This window comes from Sceloporus occidentalis, unplaced genomic scaffold, assembly GCF_023333645.1.
Source record: "Sceloporus occidentalis isolate IW3139 unplaced genomic scaffold, rSceOcc1.0.p SCAF_6, whole genome shotgun sequence".
Lineage (NCBI taxonomy): Eukaryota > Metazoa > Chordata > Lepidosauria > Squamata > Phrynosomatidae > Sceloporus > Sceloporus occidentalis.
Window position 1 is genome coordinate 125,022,118 of NW_028316986.1, and position 16,102 is coordinate 125,038,219.

Consider the following 16,102-nt stretch of genomic DNA (forward strand, 5'->3'; position numbering starts at 1 on the left):
GAAGTAAGTTATTTTCAGTGCTCCCTGCTCCTTGTTCTGATAGAACCAGCTCTGTAAGAGGTCTGGAACAAGAATCCTGAGATTTGTAGTTTTCTGAGGCATGTCTGATCCATAGTTTAGCCATAGTTTTTTCCTTCTCTCTCTTTGAATTCAAAACAGGGTTGTTCTGCATGGATTCTAGGATTGTTTTTAGACTGCTTTTGAGTTTTGAAAAGAGCATTATGTGTTTAAAACTATTTTTATGTTTTTATTGTTTTAATGTTTGATTGCCTTGTGGGCCCTTGTGGCCTGGGAGGGGATACAGAAATACTTTGAATGAATGAATAAACAAATGTTACTATAGTTCAAAGTACTACTCTTTACACTTCCCAGTGATTCTCAGCTATTCATCTATGTACATATATTTTTGTGAAAATTAGTATTATAAAAATCCAGTTCAGTTCTTGTCTTAAACTCATATCAGTAAGATATATATACTGTATAGAGAGAAGGGAGAAAGCTCAGGATTGGAGTAACACTTTACAAATTATTTCCTTTTAGAGCAGTAGTACAAACCCAAGCTTTGGCCCTGAAACCATGTCTATACATCATGTCTAAATTAATTATTTGTTCCTGAATTGCCCATTATCACATACCTGAATTCTGTCTTTTTTCAACAACATAAAATAAATCTTTTGTGTAAGTACTAATTAGCTGCTCTTGAAATTTTGTGTGTTGTAATAGGAAAATATGTACCTTACCCGCAACTGCAGTCACAGTGCTTAGGGCATCTTGCAAGTGAATTAAAAATAAATACAAAATATCCCATAAAAGCTGTGCTGCATATTTAGCCCTTGCAACTATTGATTAAAAGCCTGCATGGTGTTTTTATTGTTTTTTATTTTGTAATGCACTTCCTGATTCACATCTTAAATAATTTGCCTGTAAATCCAGTTGTTTTGTAACAAGCTTATGGGGAAGTTGGTTTTATATTTCACTTTTCAGGAAATTTCAGGCAGTGAAGAAAGTACAGATTTCAGCTCAGGGTGACCAGATGCCATCCTTTTCTAGGACATGATCTACATTTCAACCTTCTGGCCAAGAGCAGTTTTAAAATGCCTTGCATTCTGAAGATGACTTAAGAAGCATGCATTTACATTTATATGAATGTTTCAAGCTTTTATTTAGTTGTGCCCTATATTTTTCTTGAATGTCCTACATTTTGAGCTCCCTTCTCCTTTGTGGTTGTGACATCTGGTCACCCTGTTTCAGCAAGACATTAGTGAAGCAATCACTTCATTTTCAAAGTATTTCTGGTGTGATTGCAAGGAGAACCTTACAAACCAAGGCTCAAATCCCTACATTTCCCTACAAATAGATTTCATGGGAGTCTATAGCATCAAATGGAAGAAGGATTGATTTCTCAGGATACTTGATTCAATTTTGTCATGAATCAGGATGGTGTTTTCCTGTCCTATTACAACTATTGATTAAATTCATCAGTGCTAGCAAGGGCATGTGAGCACCATATACTGTTGTTGCAAATGTCCTTTATTTTGTACACCATTAATTTTTCCATTTGTCACAGACTACTTTTTGCTTAGTACAGGTTCAGTATTCTTATTCAGAATTCTGAAATCTGAAATAACTCCAAAATTGTCCACATGGGTAGCTGAGATAGTGACACCTTTGCTTTCTGATGGTTTGGTGTGTACAAACTGTTTCATGTCCAAAGTTATCTTCAGGCTATGTTTATGAGGTGTATACAAAAGATAAATGAATTTCATGTTTGGATGTGGGTCCCATCTCCAAGATACTTCATTATGTATATGCAATATTTCAAATTGCTTTAAAATCCAAAACACGTCTGGTCCCAAGCATTTTGAAGAAGGGAGACTCAACCTGTGTGATGTCAGACGTTTCTCTTTCTTTTCTGCCTCCTTTACATGTGCATATATTAGGAGAGCCAGTGTGGTGTAATGGTTTGAGTGATGGACTGTGACTCCAGAGACCAGGGTTCGAATCCCCACTCAGACATGGAAACCCACTGGGTGACCTTGGGCAAGTCATACTCTCTCGGCCTCAGAGGGTGGCAATGGTAAAGCTTCAAACATGCCAAATTTTTTTAAAGCTTTGCCTTAGGGTCTCCATAAGTTAGAAATGACTTGAAGGCACACAACAACAAGCAAAATACATATTGGTCACCTGAGGATTCTACTTCTGCTTCTGATGATGGAATTTCTGACTCAGAAAAGGCCATCACTCAGGAAACTGGGTAGTTTTTAAGGTGCTAAAGGACTTTCTGCAACAGACCGGCAACAAAATTAAACACACAAGTGACTCCTGTGATCCTGTTTTTAGAAGCAGTGCACTATGTGAGGATAGGAAGGATACCTCAGTGATGCATTGCTCTCTCTGGCAACCCAACAGGTTCTGACACTACCCCTAGGGATCACAGAATTAAGACCTGGCTATTTACCAGGATTTGGGGTCTAACTAACCATAGTTTATTTCTGATTTACACTGCTGACTTAAATTTTATACTGTGGATTACTGTTATTTATGACTAAGTAAATAAATGAAAAATATGGTTTTATGTTGAACTGTTTTATTGATCGTGTCACTTCCTGAGACTTGCTGATATATCAGGGGTGAGAACCACCACCAGTATACACTTGTCCCTCCACATTTGCGGTTTTGACTATTGTGGATGTGATTATTCGTGGATGTTATTAATATGTTCTCTCTAGGAATATCTAGGCCCTCCAGTGCAACTCTGTGGTCAACTAACCAAAAGTCGCACAGAAGGACCTAGAGATTCCTAGAGAGAAGACTCCACTAGGCCTTTGTAGCTCCTCCAACGCAATTCTATGGTCAGTGACTGGTACTGAAGAATTTAGATTCCTAGAGAGGTGTTCTCTCAGGTGAAAACATGTTTTTGTTCTTCCACATGCACAGGGGCCCTGCGCCCCTAACCCTAGCAGAAGTGTATAGCCCAAAATTACCAGTTCCTAGCTAGCTGAATCAACCAAATTTAACAGGTCCATGTGGAGTTTTTAACCCACTTACTGCTGGGACATCATTTGTTGCACCACTATATGCAACAAATGTGGAGATCTCTTGCTTATATCCCACCATTGCCTACCAATTGTGGGGTATTCCACTCTGGCAATCATACCAGTGCCACCAAAACAAAACAATCTAGTTTTTGTTTATTGTTTTTATCAGTATGATGTAGTGGTTTGGGTGTTGGACTGTGACTGGAGATCAGCGTTTGAATCCCAGCTGGGCCATGAAATCCATTGGTTGGCCTTAGGCAAGTCACACTCACTCAGCCTCTTCAGAGGAAGGCAATGGCAAACCACCAAATCTTGCCAAGAAAAAACCAGGATAGGATCGCCATAAGGTCGATCCATTGGAAGAGGCGGGAAGATAGAAATAAAAATTATTATTATTGTTGTTGTTATTATTATTAGTTGGAAGTTGACTTGAAGGCACGCAAGGACAACAAACTCTGTCCTATGGAAACCTGGGATTTCTAGTTTCACATGGTCTGTAGCCTCTTCTGCCAAAAAAAGTGCTGATAGTGCCTCAGAAAACTACAAATCTCAGGATTCTGGAGCCAGGGCAGTTAAAGCAGGGTCAAATTGGATTATTTCCACAGTGTAGATGCACCCAACTGACCAACGTTTTGTTTGGTCTTAATATTAAAAAATATATATCATATTTTCTACTAATATTCATATTCTACAAATTCATATTTTCATATATTCTTCCAAGAAGCAAGGGGTTAAAGCTTATTATTTATTTGTTTGTTTGTTTGTTTATTCCAGAAGGCCTTGCTTCCCAATGGGTGTAGTGATCCTCTGAAGGTGTTTTTGAGACATCAGCTCCCAGAATTCCTGGCTCTTGGCCAAGCTGACTGGGGCTTCTGGGAGTTGTAGTCAAAAAACCAGTGGCAGTTGAAAAAGGGTTAATGCCACCGAGGCGGAGGCGGACAGAGCGTCCTAGCAAATGACCATAGAGAGGAGGAAGGCTAGAGCGTCTTCGCAAATGACCATAGAGAGGAGAAATGCTAGAGCGTCCTCGCAAATGACCATAGGAGGAAGATGAGCATCTTCGCAAATAACCATAGAAGGCTAGAGCGTCCTCGCAAATGACCATAGAGAGAGGAGGAAGGCTAGAGCGTTGCACATTTTCTTCGCGAAATGAAATGGCGGACGCAGCCGGCTCCCAACCGGAAGTTCGTTTACGTGACTAGAGCGCGACTGTGACGTCAAACCGGAGACGGTTGGAGTCCCCAACTTCCTGTTTCCGGTGCCCTTGCTCCGACGTTGTAGACGAGGAGGTGAAGGGAGAAGAAGCCGACAAGATGCTGCGGAATCTTTGGGTAAGAAGAGGCAAAGGCAGAGGAAGCCATGTTTTGGTCTGTGGCGGCTCTGAGGGGGCAGAGGGCACGAGTAAGGAAAGATAGGGAAAGTGTGATGATACGCAATGAAATGCGTAGTGGATATAACACAAGAGTACATTATATTACAAGTATAACTCTCAGTACCTATTGACTATACTGCCTTTTAGCTCCTCTGAACACTTAACTTTCAGCGCCCTGTTCCCTGTATTGTCAGCTCTGGCTTATGGCGACCCTAAGATGCTTTCTCTCTCATGGTGCTTTCTTCAGAGGAGGTTTGCCATTGCCACCCTCTGAGGCTGAGAGAGTGTGACTCTCCCAGGGTCACCCAGTGGGTCTCCATGGCTCAGTGGAGATTCAAACCCTGGTCCCTAGAGTCATAGTCCAGGACTCAATCCATTACCCCACACTGGCTCTCCCAGTATGTATACACATATGCAAAGGAGGCATGAAAGGAAAGGGAAGCGTCTGACGCCATACAAGGGGTTTACATGGCTGCTGGTGGTGGGTGCCTTCAAGTCACTTCTGACCCTAAGGCAGACCTATGACGGATGGTTGAAAATACTATGAGGATGCAAATGTAATGAATAGACACAATGATCACAGTCTTTCCAGATGCATAGAAGCTGCCAGCCATCATTGGATAGAGATCCCAGAACTCCAGCCCAGCTGGTGGATTCTGGAAGTTGTCATCCCCCCAAAGACCCAAACTCTTGCCTTGGGTTTGTTTCCCTTCCTTGATGGATCACGCCTCTACTCTACTGAAGAGTAAGTCACAATGAGTTCGGTAAGCTTACTTGCAGGCAAGGAGGTATGTTGTTATTGTTGTGTGCCTTCGAGTTGTTTCAGACATATGGCAAATCTATCATGGGGTTTTCTTGGCAAGATTAGTTCAGAAGAGGTCTGCTGTTGCCTTCCTCTGAGGCTGAGAGTATGTGGCTTTTCCAAGGCCACCCAGTGGGTTCTCAGACCCTGTTTGTCAGAGTTAAAGTCAACAGTCAAACCACTACGCCATGCTGACTCCCAATAAATAGGTAGTGAAGGTTAAACTTTTAAAAGGGCGTAGTGTAGAGGTTTGAATGTTGGACTAGGCTTCTTGGAGACTAGGGTTCAAATCCCAGCTCAGCCATGACTCGCTGGCTGATCTTGGACAAAATCAGACTCTCTCAGCCTTGGGAAGGTGATGGCAAGCCTCATCTGGACAAACCTTGCCAAGGAAACCCCATGATAGGATCGCCTTAGGGTCACCATAAGTCAGAAACAACTTTAAGGCATACAGCAATAAATAATATAACTAATATGCATTGAAAATTAAACTTTCAGAGGAGCTGATAATACAGTAAATAGGTATTGAAAGTTAAAAGGTTTTCAGAGGAGCTAATAAACATAGAAATATATACTGAAAGTTGAACTTTCAGAGGAACTAATAAGTAGTATAATCAATAAGAACTGAAAATTAAACTTTCAGAGGAGCTATGGTGACCGTGGGCAAGTCACACTCTCTCAGCCTCAGGGGAAGGCAATGGCAAATCTCCTCTAAACAAAGCTTGCCAAGAAAACCCAATGATGCCTTAGATTCTGCATTAGTTGAAAACAACTCGAAGGCACACACAAAATAAGTAGCATGATAAATAGATATTGAAAGATAAACTTTCAGAGAAGCTAATAAATAATATAATAGATATTTAAAGTTGGACCTTCAGAGGAGCTAAGCGCTCAAAACCCCTGCCCCAAATGGACAAATCTGTAGTGTTGGCAGAGTGAAAAATGGAGGTGGCTCCTGCACCTTTAACAGTTGTGCAGAAGACGGAATTTCAGCAGGTGTTCGTTATCTGGTTGCATAATAAGCAAGCCCTGCTAAAATACCTTCTTTTTAGTGTAGTAGTTTGAATGTTGGGCTAGGGTTCTTGTAGACCAGGGTTCAAATCCCAGCTCAACCATGAAAGTCACACTCACTCAGCCTCAGGGGAAGGCAAGGGCAAACCTCCTCTGGACAAATCTTGCCAAGAAAATGCCAGGATAGGGTTGCCATAAACTGGAAATGACTCGAAGCCATATAACACCATCAACAAAGAACGAGCCCCCCGCCCCCATTGACAGATGAGCTGTGTCTCTTAAACCCATCAGTTACTTTTAAAGTGGGTTTTCAAAGAGAAATTCAGTTTCAGCTTCTGAAAGATAACTCTTTCTCTCTCAGTGTGTGTGTGTGTATAATATATAGCGGGATTTTGGATACCTAGGGGGTTATATGTAAGCATGAATGTTTGTAGATTTCAATTCACTTCTTCAGACTCACTTTTGAAGGGGATTGAAGTGCTCAGAAACTCATGCTGAAATAAATCTGTCAGGCACAGTACACACTGGCGCAAAGTGCCAGTCTGGGGCCAATTTTAGGACTTGAGAGAGCGGAGTGTCCACACACTCCTGAGCCCTACTGCATCGTCCTGGCACCATCTTGGCTCACCCCCGTCCACACGGGGGCCACCATGGTGATGTACACATGGTGCCACATTCAAATGGCGTTGCACGAATGTCATTGTTGCGCGAGAGGGCAGCAATGGTATGGTACAAAAGGAACATGCCGGGAGCAGATTCTTTTTATGCCTCCCGGAGGCCGAGTCGTTTGATTGGTGCAGCCTCTGTGTGGGGCAAAAAACAGGCGGCTGCAGGCTGCCCTTTTGAGGCAGTCTGTATAGCCCATCCGTCTCCAAGGTGCAGGAAGACTCCCTCCCTCTTTTCAGCCTTTGTGATGGATGAATTAAGGACTAGACTACAAAAGTCTAGGACGTCTTGTAGTCCAATAGTGCAATGGATTAGGTAACTCGGAAATTTTGCTACCTTTATCTGTTCATTTTCTTCTTGCCCTCTCCTCATCCTTTACCAATTTCAGGTGTGTGGTTTTTTTAGACTATAAATCCGAGGTTAGGAAGCCTGAGGGGAAATTGTTATTTTGTGTATGGGTTGGCTAAGTAAACTGCCAGAGTAACTTTGCAAAAACAAAATAATGCACAACTCCCTAGAAATTACTGGTAACTGTTTTACAAATTATGTATGTAAAGAGTGATATATGCTGCTGGTTGAGCTGAGTTTAGGAATATCTGACTACAAGACTCTTCTGTGAGCCTTGCTGCTTCTGCTAGCAAGTTTTGGGCACTTTTCTTGTATCTGTTTGTGCTAGGCATGCCACCGTTTTCCTTATTTTAAGGCTTGATTCCTCATTAAAACATGTTCAGCTTCAAATACCCAATCTATAAGACTTTGCTCGCTCCATAAAGCATTAAATTATAATAAAGTCACCCCTCCTTATCCAGGGATTCAAGCATCCATGGCTTGAAAATATTTTAAAAATATATAAATTCCAGAAAGCAAACCTTGATTTTGCCATTTTATATGTCTTTATGCAATTGTATTGAATGGTATTTGAGCATTCACGGGGGGTTCTGGAACCAAACCTCGGTGGATAACAAAGGCCCTGTGATGTCCTGCCAGGACTGATTGAAACTTTCCCCTGCATTTTCTTTCACATTGGTACAGGCCATAGTATGTTTAGTGTAGAAAAGTTCTTTGTATTAGTTTGTGGGAGGAGCTGTAGGATTCCCCTGCATTATTTCCAGGTTTGGTTTGCCCTTTCCCAACATGCTCGGCTGTAGCTGGAAGCTTTTAGTGGGGGAGCAGTCTTTGCTGTGAGCAGGCAGAGAGCTGTCTTTTTGGTGGCAAACAGGCCCAGACAGCCGGAAAGGGCATTTCTTACACTTTAGCCATTTTAGTTACACCTCAGCCGAATTAGTTACCATCAGCAAGAAAATAAAGGAGTTCAGGAGCTGAAAGACCCTGCACCAGCTCCATTGAGTGAGGAGAGCAAACCATCAGACCCAGAAAGATGACAACCTGAAGATTGCTGAAACTGTAAAGTACCTTTTGTTTAGAGCTGGGGAGGAGAAAACTCTTTATTTTGTCTTTTAAATTAAATTTCCCCCCTTTTGAACTTTACATTCAGCTTCAGAGCCTTTTTTGGGTAAAGAGTTTGATCTCGCCAGGGTACCGGCGTTGCACACCCAAACCTGCCACCACCTTTAGTTGGGTGTGTCTTCACAGGCCCACTGTACTTCCAGTATTTTGGAATGTGTGATATTTTCCCTACAGTGTTGCTAAGTGTTTCTTATTTTAGAGATGCTTTAATGGCAAGAAACGTGCCAAGAAAAGCCCATGGTAGGTTCACCTTGACGTCGCCATAAGTCAGAAATGACTTGAAGGCACACAACAAACATTACATAGTCTGTGGCGGTCCCATTTATGTGGTGTGAGGCTTCCAAATGTGTGGTTCAATTGATTTATAGCTTGGACAGAGTGAAAGTGCGATAACTAGTTCTTCTTCATGGTCTCTGTGACTCACACAAGTGGGTTATCTTGTGCCTGCACAGTGCAGCTTTTGAAAAGATGCACTATGCAGGTACAGAGTAACCCATTCGTATGAATTCACAGGTAACCACCTGAAGAACTACAATTACAGATATGCAACCTCTCCTTTTCTGTGCCTCTAGCATCAGTGTAGATTCATTCACAGACTGGAAAATAACCATAGCTTCTTAATCAGTTTGTAGCCTCCCTTTCCCCATGGCTTGTGATTTGGTCAACATGAGTATTCAGTTAGAAAACATTATATTCAGATCTGAAGCAGATTAAGAAAAAAAGATATCAGCATGGGTGGAAAGGCTGAATTTCAAAAGGACAGTCACTTTAATGTTCTATAAAGTCAAAGTTTTGTAGTATCCTTTGAAAACTAACACATAAATGAGAAACTAGCTGGAACCTAATTAAAATGTAGGGAAAGTTATCCTCAGTGGTAGGGCGAACCTAATAGTGGTTCAGCGTAAGAGGCAGCAATAAGGCTGTAGAGGCATAACATACAAGACAGATGTGATAGCATAATCACAAACTACAGTTATCTTTCTAGCTGTAATAAGTAAGGGAAACCCCAGCATAAGCAGAGCTGTACATGTAGTCATCCCACAGATGCCTGTAATTTCTTTAATAACAATGAAATGTCATGTGGTTGCAGATAGTGGTATAAATCCTATTGTTGGTCTTGAATTGACTAGACCCATGGAATCAGTGAGATTTATGTATGCTTTTATTCACCATTCAGCAATTGATTTAATGGGTCTACTTTAGTTGGGACTAACCAACAGCATGCCAGCGTCTGTATGGCCTGTTTCACACTGAGGTTTGCTGAAGATCATCAAACCATTGTTAGTATTCTAAACCCTTCCTTGCCAATCAGAAAAGCTCAGAGTGGCTTACAGACAAAAAAAAATGTAAGACTGTTCCAGCCCTTTGGCTAACAGTCTACTATGTGCAACTGAGAAGGAAAAAAAAATATGATGAAGGAAGAGGAAAACAAGAAAACATTCCAGTGCTTTATGGGCTCCAGACTAGGAGAAATCAAATTAATAGCTGGTTGTAATAAAGTTTTCCAGATGTTACAGTCTTTTATAAGGGTTGTAATATATCTCGAATATAGTGGCTGCCTTATTATTACCAGTTGAAATAAAAATGTTCAAAGTAAAGAAAAGCTCAGAACAGCTGGTCTTTCAGCTGAATTGATGAGTTGATCCTCCTTTCATTGGCCCCATACAGACAGGCCAAAATAAAGCTGTTTCGGATCATTTTGCAGGTATGCTGTTTACATAATGAATGCATACCAAGAGTCTGGAAGTTGTGCAAAAGCTGCGCTCTAGTCCTTAGGACTGGATCATGCCTCCATCTCTGAAGAAATAGCTGCTGGATAGTAGCTGGAGGAGATGCAAAGCCTGATAAAACTGAGTTAACAAGCTTTCCTTTCATTTTTGTAACCAGGTAAAACTGAGTTAACCAGCTTTGCTTTCCTTTTCTGCTCTGAGCTTAGCTTTAATGTATGCACATTGTTAATACATGTAATGTAATAACTGCTAAATTATGGGTACGTTATTAATTATTAATAGTTGCCTCAGTATCTTCTGTGAATGTTATTTCCTATGGATTCCTCCCCTTTCTTTCCTCCAATATGAGAGCAAACAGAATTGTTCTTACTATTACTGTCCACTTTGGCTAAATCTTCAAGGAAGTATGAACAGAAGTGTACTTTACATTGTGTTTCTGTTGCAGGCTCTTCGACAAATTTCCCAAAAAACCATAAGCACTGCCTCTCGCAGGCAGATTACAAACAAGGTTCCAGAGTACCAGAAACTTTTCCAGGTATTGGATACATTTCTACCTTGAGAATGAATGGGAATGTAAATGTACAGTGCGTCCGCTCTTTATGCGGGCGCACCATAAGCAGCTTTCAGCATACGCTGAAAGCTGCACCTGAAGAGCCTGTTGCGCAACCCGGAAGAATTAATGGGCCACACCGCCACGCGCGTGAGCCCCATTACTTCCTATGGGGCTTCAGCATACGCTGATTTCCCCTTAACCGGAAGGATCCGGAACAGATCCCCACGTAAGGAGAGGGTTCACTATAATACTTTCTCTTCCTAAAGAGAAGTGAGCCAAATAAAAATGTTTAGCCACATTCACGAAGGTACCCTGCTTGGCTCAAGAGTTTTAAGTCTGCACAGTCTGATTGCTGTGATAATTGCTTATCTCCGTTAAATATTTTGAAATCCAACTGAGTTTGCATATGAATTGTGTGCATCCACAAATGCAGCTAAGTTGTGTGAGTGAGTTATTAATAAGTAGTAAGGACAAATTAGGTTTTCCACTGCTGGAAGCACATGAAGAATAGGTCACCTTCTGAGTTAGTTTATAACAATGCTATATATTGTCTCTAGAATTCAAGACTGAGTTCATGCAGTGGGTTCTTTAGACAATTGTACTGTTGGTTTTGAGTCTTTCCATAGTATCATATTGCTTACTAGGGAACACAGACAGTAAAATGGTCTTATCCTAGAGCTGTGGTGGCGAACTTATGGCACGTGTGCCCTCTCTGGCATACAAAGCCATTTCTGAGGGCACACAGTGCAGGAACATCTTCGAGTTTGGGCACTTGGTCCCTAAAATGTTCACCATTACTGTTCTAGAGCTTGAGTCCAAGTATTGATGGAGATATCTAGACTAGCTTGTTTAGCCATCACAGGAACTTGGGGCATGACCAAGTTAAGCCAGTTTGAATAATAAATTATGTTGGTTATAGAAATTTAGAATCTAGACTAAAGTTGAGTTTCTCTTATGTGTCTTAATGAAACACTGTTCAGGCCTTTTTTCCTCTATACCAAATAGTGGACTCGGTAATAGATTTGGGTATGTACAGTAATTCTCCCAAAATACAATTGCTAAGACAACTTGCCACTGAACTTCTGCAAATTTCCTTTCTAAGGAGGACTGAAACTTAAAAAAACCCAACTTAATGACAAGCAGCCTATCTGTAGGATATGTATAGATGAATAGGAGAATATGAGTGTACAGCATTGATGGGGAGTATGTGGTCCTCCAGATCATGATAGACTGCAATTCCCATGGGTTCTTATTATTATTTACCATGCAGGCAGTCCATTATCTAGAGCAGGGGTAGGCAACCTGTGGCTCGCGGGCTGGATGTGGCCCGGCGAGGCCTTGGGACCGGCCCCAGCCCGGTCCTGCCGCTGACTGCCGCCGGGGCCTTTGGCCTCTCGCGCGCAGGGGCAAGGGGGGCAATTGTCTATAGACACCTCAGAAACATGCATTTATATTAACATTTTTTAAAAAAATCAGCACATTTTTTTGTGTGTCCTCCACTTTTTTTAAAAAAAAGTGTCCATCCTTTGAAAATGTTGTCCTACACTTGTCCCAGTTTATTTAATTATTTATTTTTTGGCTCCGGCCCCCGGCTCAAAAAGTTTGCCTACCCCTGATCTAGAGGTTCATATGTTTCAGCTCCTGATCAACAGTATGTAGCAAGGTGCTTCACTATCTAAACTGACAATAAAGGTAACTGGCAATTGATCTAGCACAGAGAATATTTTTTGTGTCTCATTTACATAGAGCGCAGAGTTAGATTTCTAACATAGTAGCTGTCATTGTATAGGTTTAATTCTTTATCTGACCTTACTGAGTTAGTTTGGACTTGTATAATTTTTTCTTTCTTTCTCTGCTATTAGGAAGATAATGGCATTCCAGTCTATCTGAAAGGTGGAGTAATGGATACACTGCTGTATCGACTCACCATGACCCTGTCTATTTTTGGTAAGGTTTAAGAAAGTTGGAATTGGGCTGTCAGTCCTCTGATAACTTGTCCATTTTTAAAAATAAATCTATAACAGTAACTTAAAAAATTCCTTCACTTCTAGCTGTGCAAATACAACTTAACTTGCATGCCACATCAACATTTTATGTCCTCTGAGAATTTCACGTCCCTGCCTTTGACATGGCAACCTATACCACAATATATGAACTTTCAATACCACATGTAGTCTTGTAACAGAGAGAATACAAACACATCCTTCAAGTCTGTTCTTAAGATTGCTCTCACAGAAACTGATAAAAGTATCACTTTGTCTGGGACTGTGTTAATAAAGGTGCTTCACTTGTGTCTTGGTGGTTCTCTTTCTTTTACGGGCATCATTGTGGTCTATAAAATTTGCATTACAAAGGAATCTGAGGTCTTACTTTATTTAGAGGTAAAAATTTAGGTTTAACTTTAGCTTTCCATTCACATCTGCATGCTATATATATTAACCTGATTTATGTATTTGTTTGAATCTCTGAAAAATTTGAGAGAGCTCATTTCTTAATTTCCCGCCTGAAACCTAAACAGAAATCCTTGCGTGGAAACTGAAGTTGAAAACAAAACAAACAAACAAAAACCCCTGCTAGATGGATCAAGGGAGCCAGCATGGTGTAGTGGTTGGAGGATTGGACTATGACTCTGGAGACCAGGGTTTGAATTCTCATTCAGCCATGGAAACCCACTGGGTGACCTCTGGCAAATCACACACTCTCTGTCCCCAAGGAAGGCAAAGGGAACCCCTGATCAAATCTTATAAAAAAAGAAAACCCTGTGGTAGGATCACCTTACGACTGCCAGAAGTCGGAAGCAATTGGAAGGCACACAACAAATAAGGCAGAGCAAGGTTGTCACAACCTTAAGGTGAACATTTTATAGATAACAAGTGAATATGGATTTGTACTACAGATGCAATTTTTGTTGTTGTTGTTGTGTGCCTTCAAGTAGTTTCAGATTTAAGGCAACCCTATCATTTTGTTTTGTTTTGGCAAGCTTTGTTCAGAGAAGGTTTGTCATTGCCTTCCCCTGAGGCTGAGAGCCTGTGATTTGATCAAAGTCACCCAATGGGTTTAAAGGCTGAGCTGGGAATCGAACCCTGGTTTCCAGAGTCACAGACCAACACTCAAACCACAATGCCAAATTTCTTATACCATTATGAATTTTCCAAAATTAATTTTCATTTTATCTGCTGGTCTTTGAAATGGAAAAATCCTGGTATTCAGGTGACCTTTCCAACTCCTAATCTGAAGATCTGAAAGGGATTCCAATCTATTTTGTTAATAGAAGAAGTGGACTTCATGTGTACAATTCTCATAGAGTTTATGCAAATAATTTGTAGCTGGATAAAGCATGTACACTTAATCTGCCCTAATATCTTGTCTCTTATCTTCAGGAACAGGCTACGTCCTTTACGAACTCTTCATGGCTGCTATGCCCAAGAAAAACAAATGACTCCATTTTACAGGATGCATCCTGGAGTAGCATCTCTCCGTCCCATTCCATTACACTCTTCAGGGACCTACTTTGTCCTTGTCATAAATGACTATGTGTTTGGGATCAATATTTATTGAGTTGAAATGTTATGTATTGCAGCCAATAAAGTAGTCATTCCTGTCTGTCTGGTCTGAAAGTGTACTGGATATATTCAGGTCTATTAAAAGATACTTGCTGAATTTAAGTTCATAGTTTTCAGTTTCATTCCAAGGATGACAAATAGGATCAGTTGCATTCTATAGTGTTAATATGCCCTGCTAATTGTCTTAAGTTTCAAAAATCTCCAAATGGAATGAGTAAACATCCCACTAGAAGAATACACGAATTTCTCATTGTTACATAAAACGCTTTTGTAATTTTCTTGGCTCCTTGTAGTGTAGGAATTAGAACCTTATTTAAACACTCACATTCTTTATCTGACATTGAAACAAAGGGTGAATGTTTCTGTCACAAGATCTCTTGTAGCTTGTAGCCCAACATTTCTATATATGCTCTTCTCAGGTTTTTTCAAAGGATGGAGTTCTCACTGACATTATCATGTAACTGTTGTTACAAGAACTAGTAGTGTAATCAATAGCATTGAATGTTCTTGATCGCCTAAATCAGTACACTTCATACAATAAGCCAACTTTAAACTAATTACATTTTAATTGTCTTGCATTGAAAAGATATATTTATGTCATTTGCAGCTAGTTGGCTTCTTGGGTATTTCTAGGACAGAATGCCCTGTGGTGAGGAATTGCAGCAGAGAATACAAAGAAGTTCTCCAGTCAGTAACTTGGGAAGAGTATGTGTCTTCTTCCTTTAAAAGAAGACAAATTGGGACAGAACATTTAGTCAAACTAATGAAATGGGACACTTGCATGCTGCATGAATACCTTCAAAAATACCTTACTTCATTGCAGTAGTGCTTGTGGGTTCTTGCAGTTTCTAAATTCCACCCTTTGAATGGTTAACCATGATCTTTAGTCAGCAGTTAACTAAGTGAGCACATAACTGCCTTGCAGAAATATTAACCCCCTTTGACTTTTCCACGTTTTGTTACAATATAGAATCCAAATGACTAATCGTTATTGCGATCCCTTGATGTATGCAAGATACTCAACAACCCACCGCTTTTCAATCCGCTTCTCTTCCATCTTACAACACAACATGTATAAAAGTCAACGGCAATGAGAATATGCAAGATACTATTCAAAGATATAGCCAAGTTAGTCTGTAGAATCAGTATGCAGACTCACTGAAAGAAAGAAAGAAATTGGCAGCTTGAGCTTTCCTAGACTTAAGTCTACTTCCTCAGATGCACTAAATACATCTGAGGAAGTACACTTAAGGACCAAAACACACTAGAAATAATAACAGTTTGAGACAGCTTTAATCGCCCTGACTCAATACTAGGGAATTCTGGGAAATGTATTTTGCGAGCCATTTGGCCTCTGTCTGAGAGCTCTGGCGTCACAATAAGCTACAATTCCCACAATTCCCTAGCACTGAGCCAGGGCAGTTAAAGCAGTTTCAAATTGGATTATTTCTGCAGTGTGTTTTGGATCTTAAGTCTACGAAAGCTCATGCTGCCAATGTCTTTCAGTTAGCCTCAAGGGTGCTACAAGATTTCTACATACCTTCAAGCCACTGTTTGGGTAAAAATGATTACAGAGCAAGAAACACACTTCCTTCTGTTTAGAGGTGGGTGGGCACCTGTGCTTGGCAGATCATTTTATATATAGATCCCGTGGCTCTGCTCTTCTTGGTTGTACTGGCTATGTTTGGCTGGAAATTCAGAGTTTACCAACAGCTGGGGCAAAAAACTCAGCTCCTAAACTCTTAAGATGTGTTCTATGAGAGAATAGGATGCTTGCTGTCTACAGGTCTTCCATAAACATGGGGTGATGTTTGCTTTATTTCTTACATATATGGATGGCTCTGCTGAGGCTTGGGAGCCCACCATGTGGAAGTCCAGAGGTTAACCATTCTTATTAAAT

The 16,102-nt window shown here is 40.7% G+C and overlaps 1 protein-coding gene across 1 annotated transcript; it reads left to right on the plus strand.

Moving 5' to 3' along the window:
- Positions 1–4,259: 4,259 nt before the first annotated feature.
- COX7A2 (cytochrome c oxidase subunit 7A2) lies at positions 4,260–14,242 on the plus strand. Its single transcript, XM_089530904.1, has 4 exons — positions 4,260–4,369; positions 10,532–10,621; positions 12,502–12,586; positions 14,020–14,242. Exons 1-4 carry the CDS (start codon positions 4,352–4,354, stop codon positions 14,076–14,078), a joined length of 252 nt encoding a protein of 83 aa, XP_089387030.1. The 5' UTR covers positions 4,260–4,351; the 3' UTR covers positions 14,079–14,242.
- Positions 14,243–16,102: the final 1,860 nt, after the last annotated feature.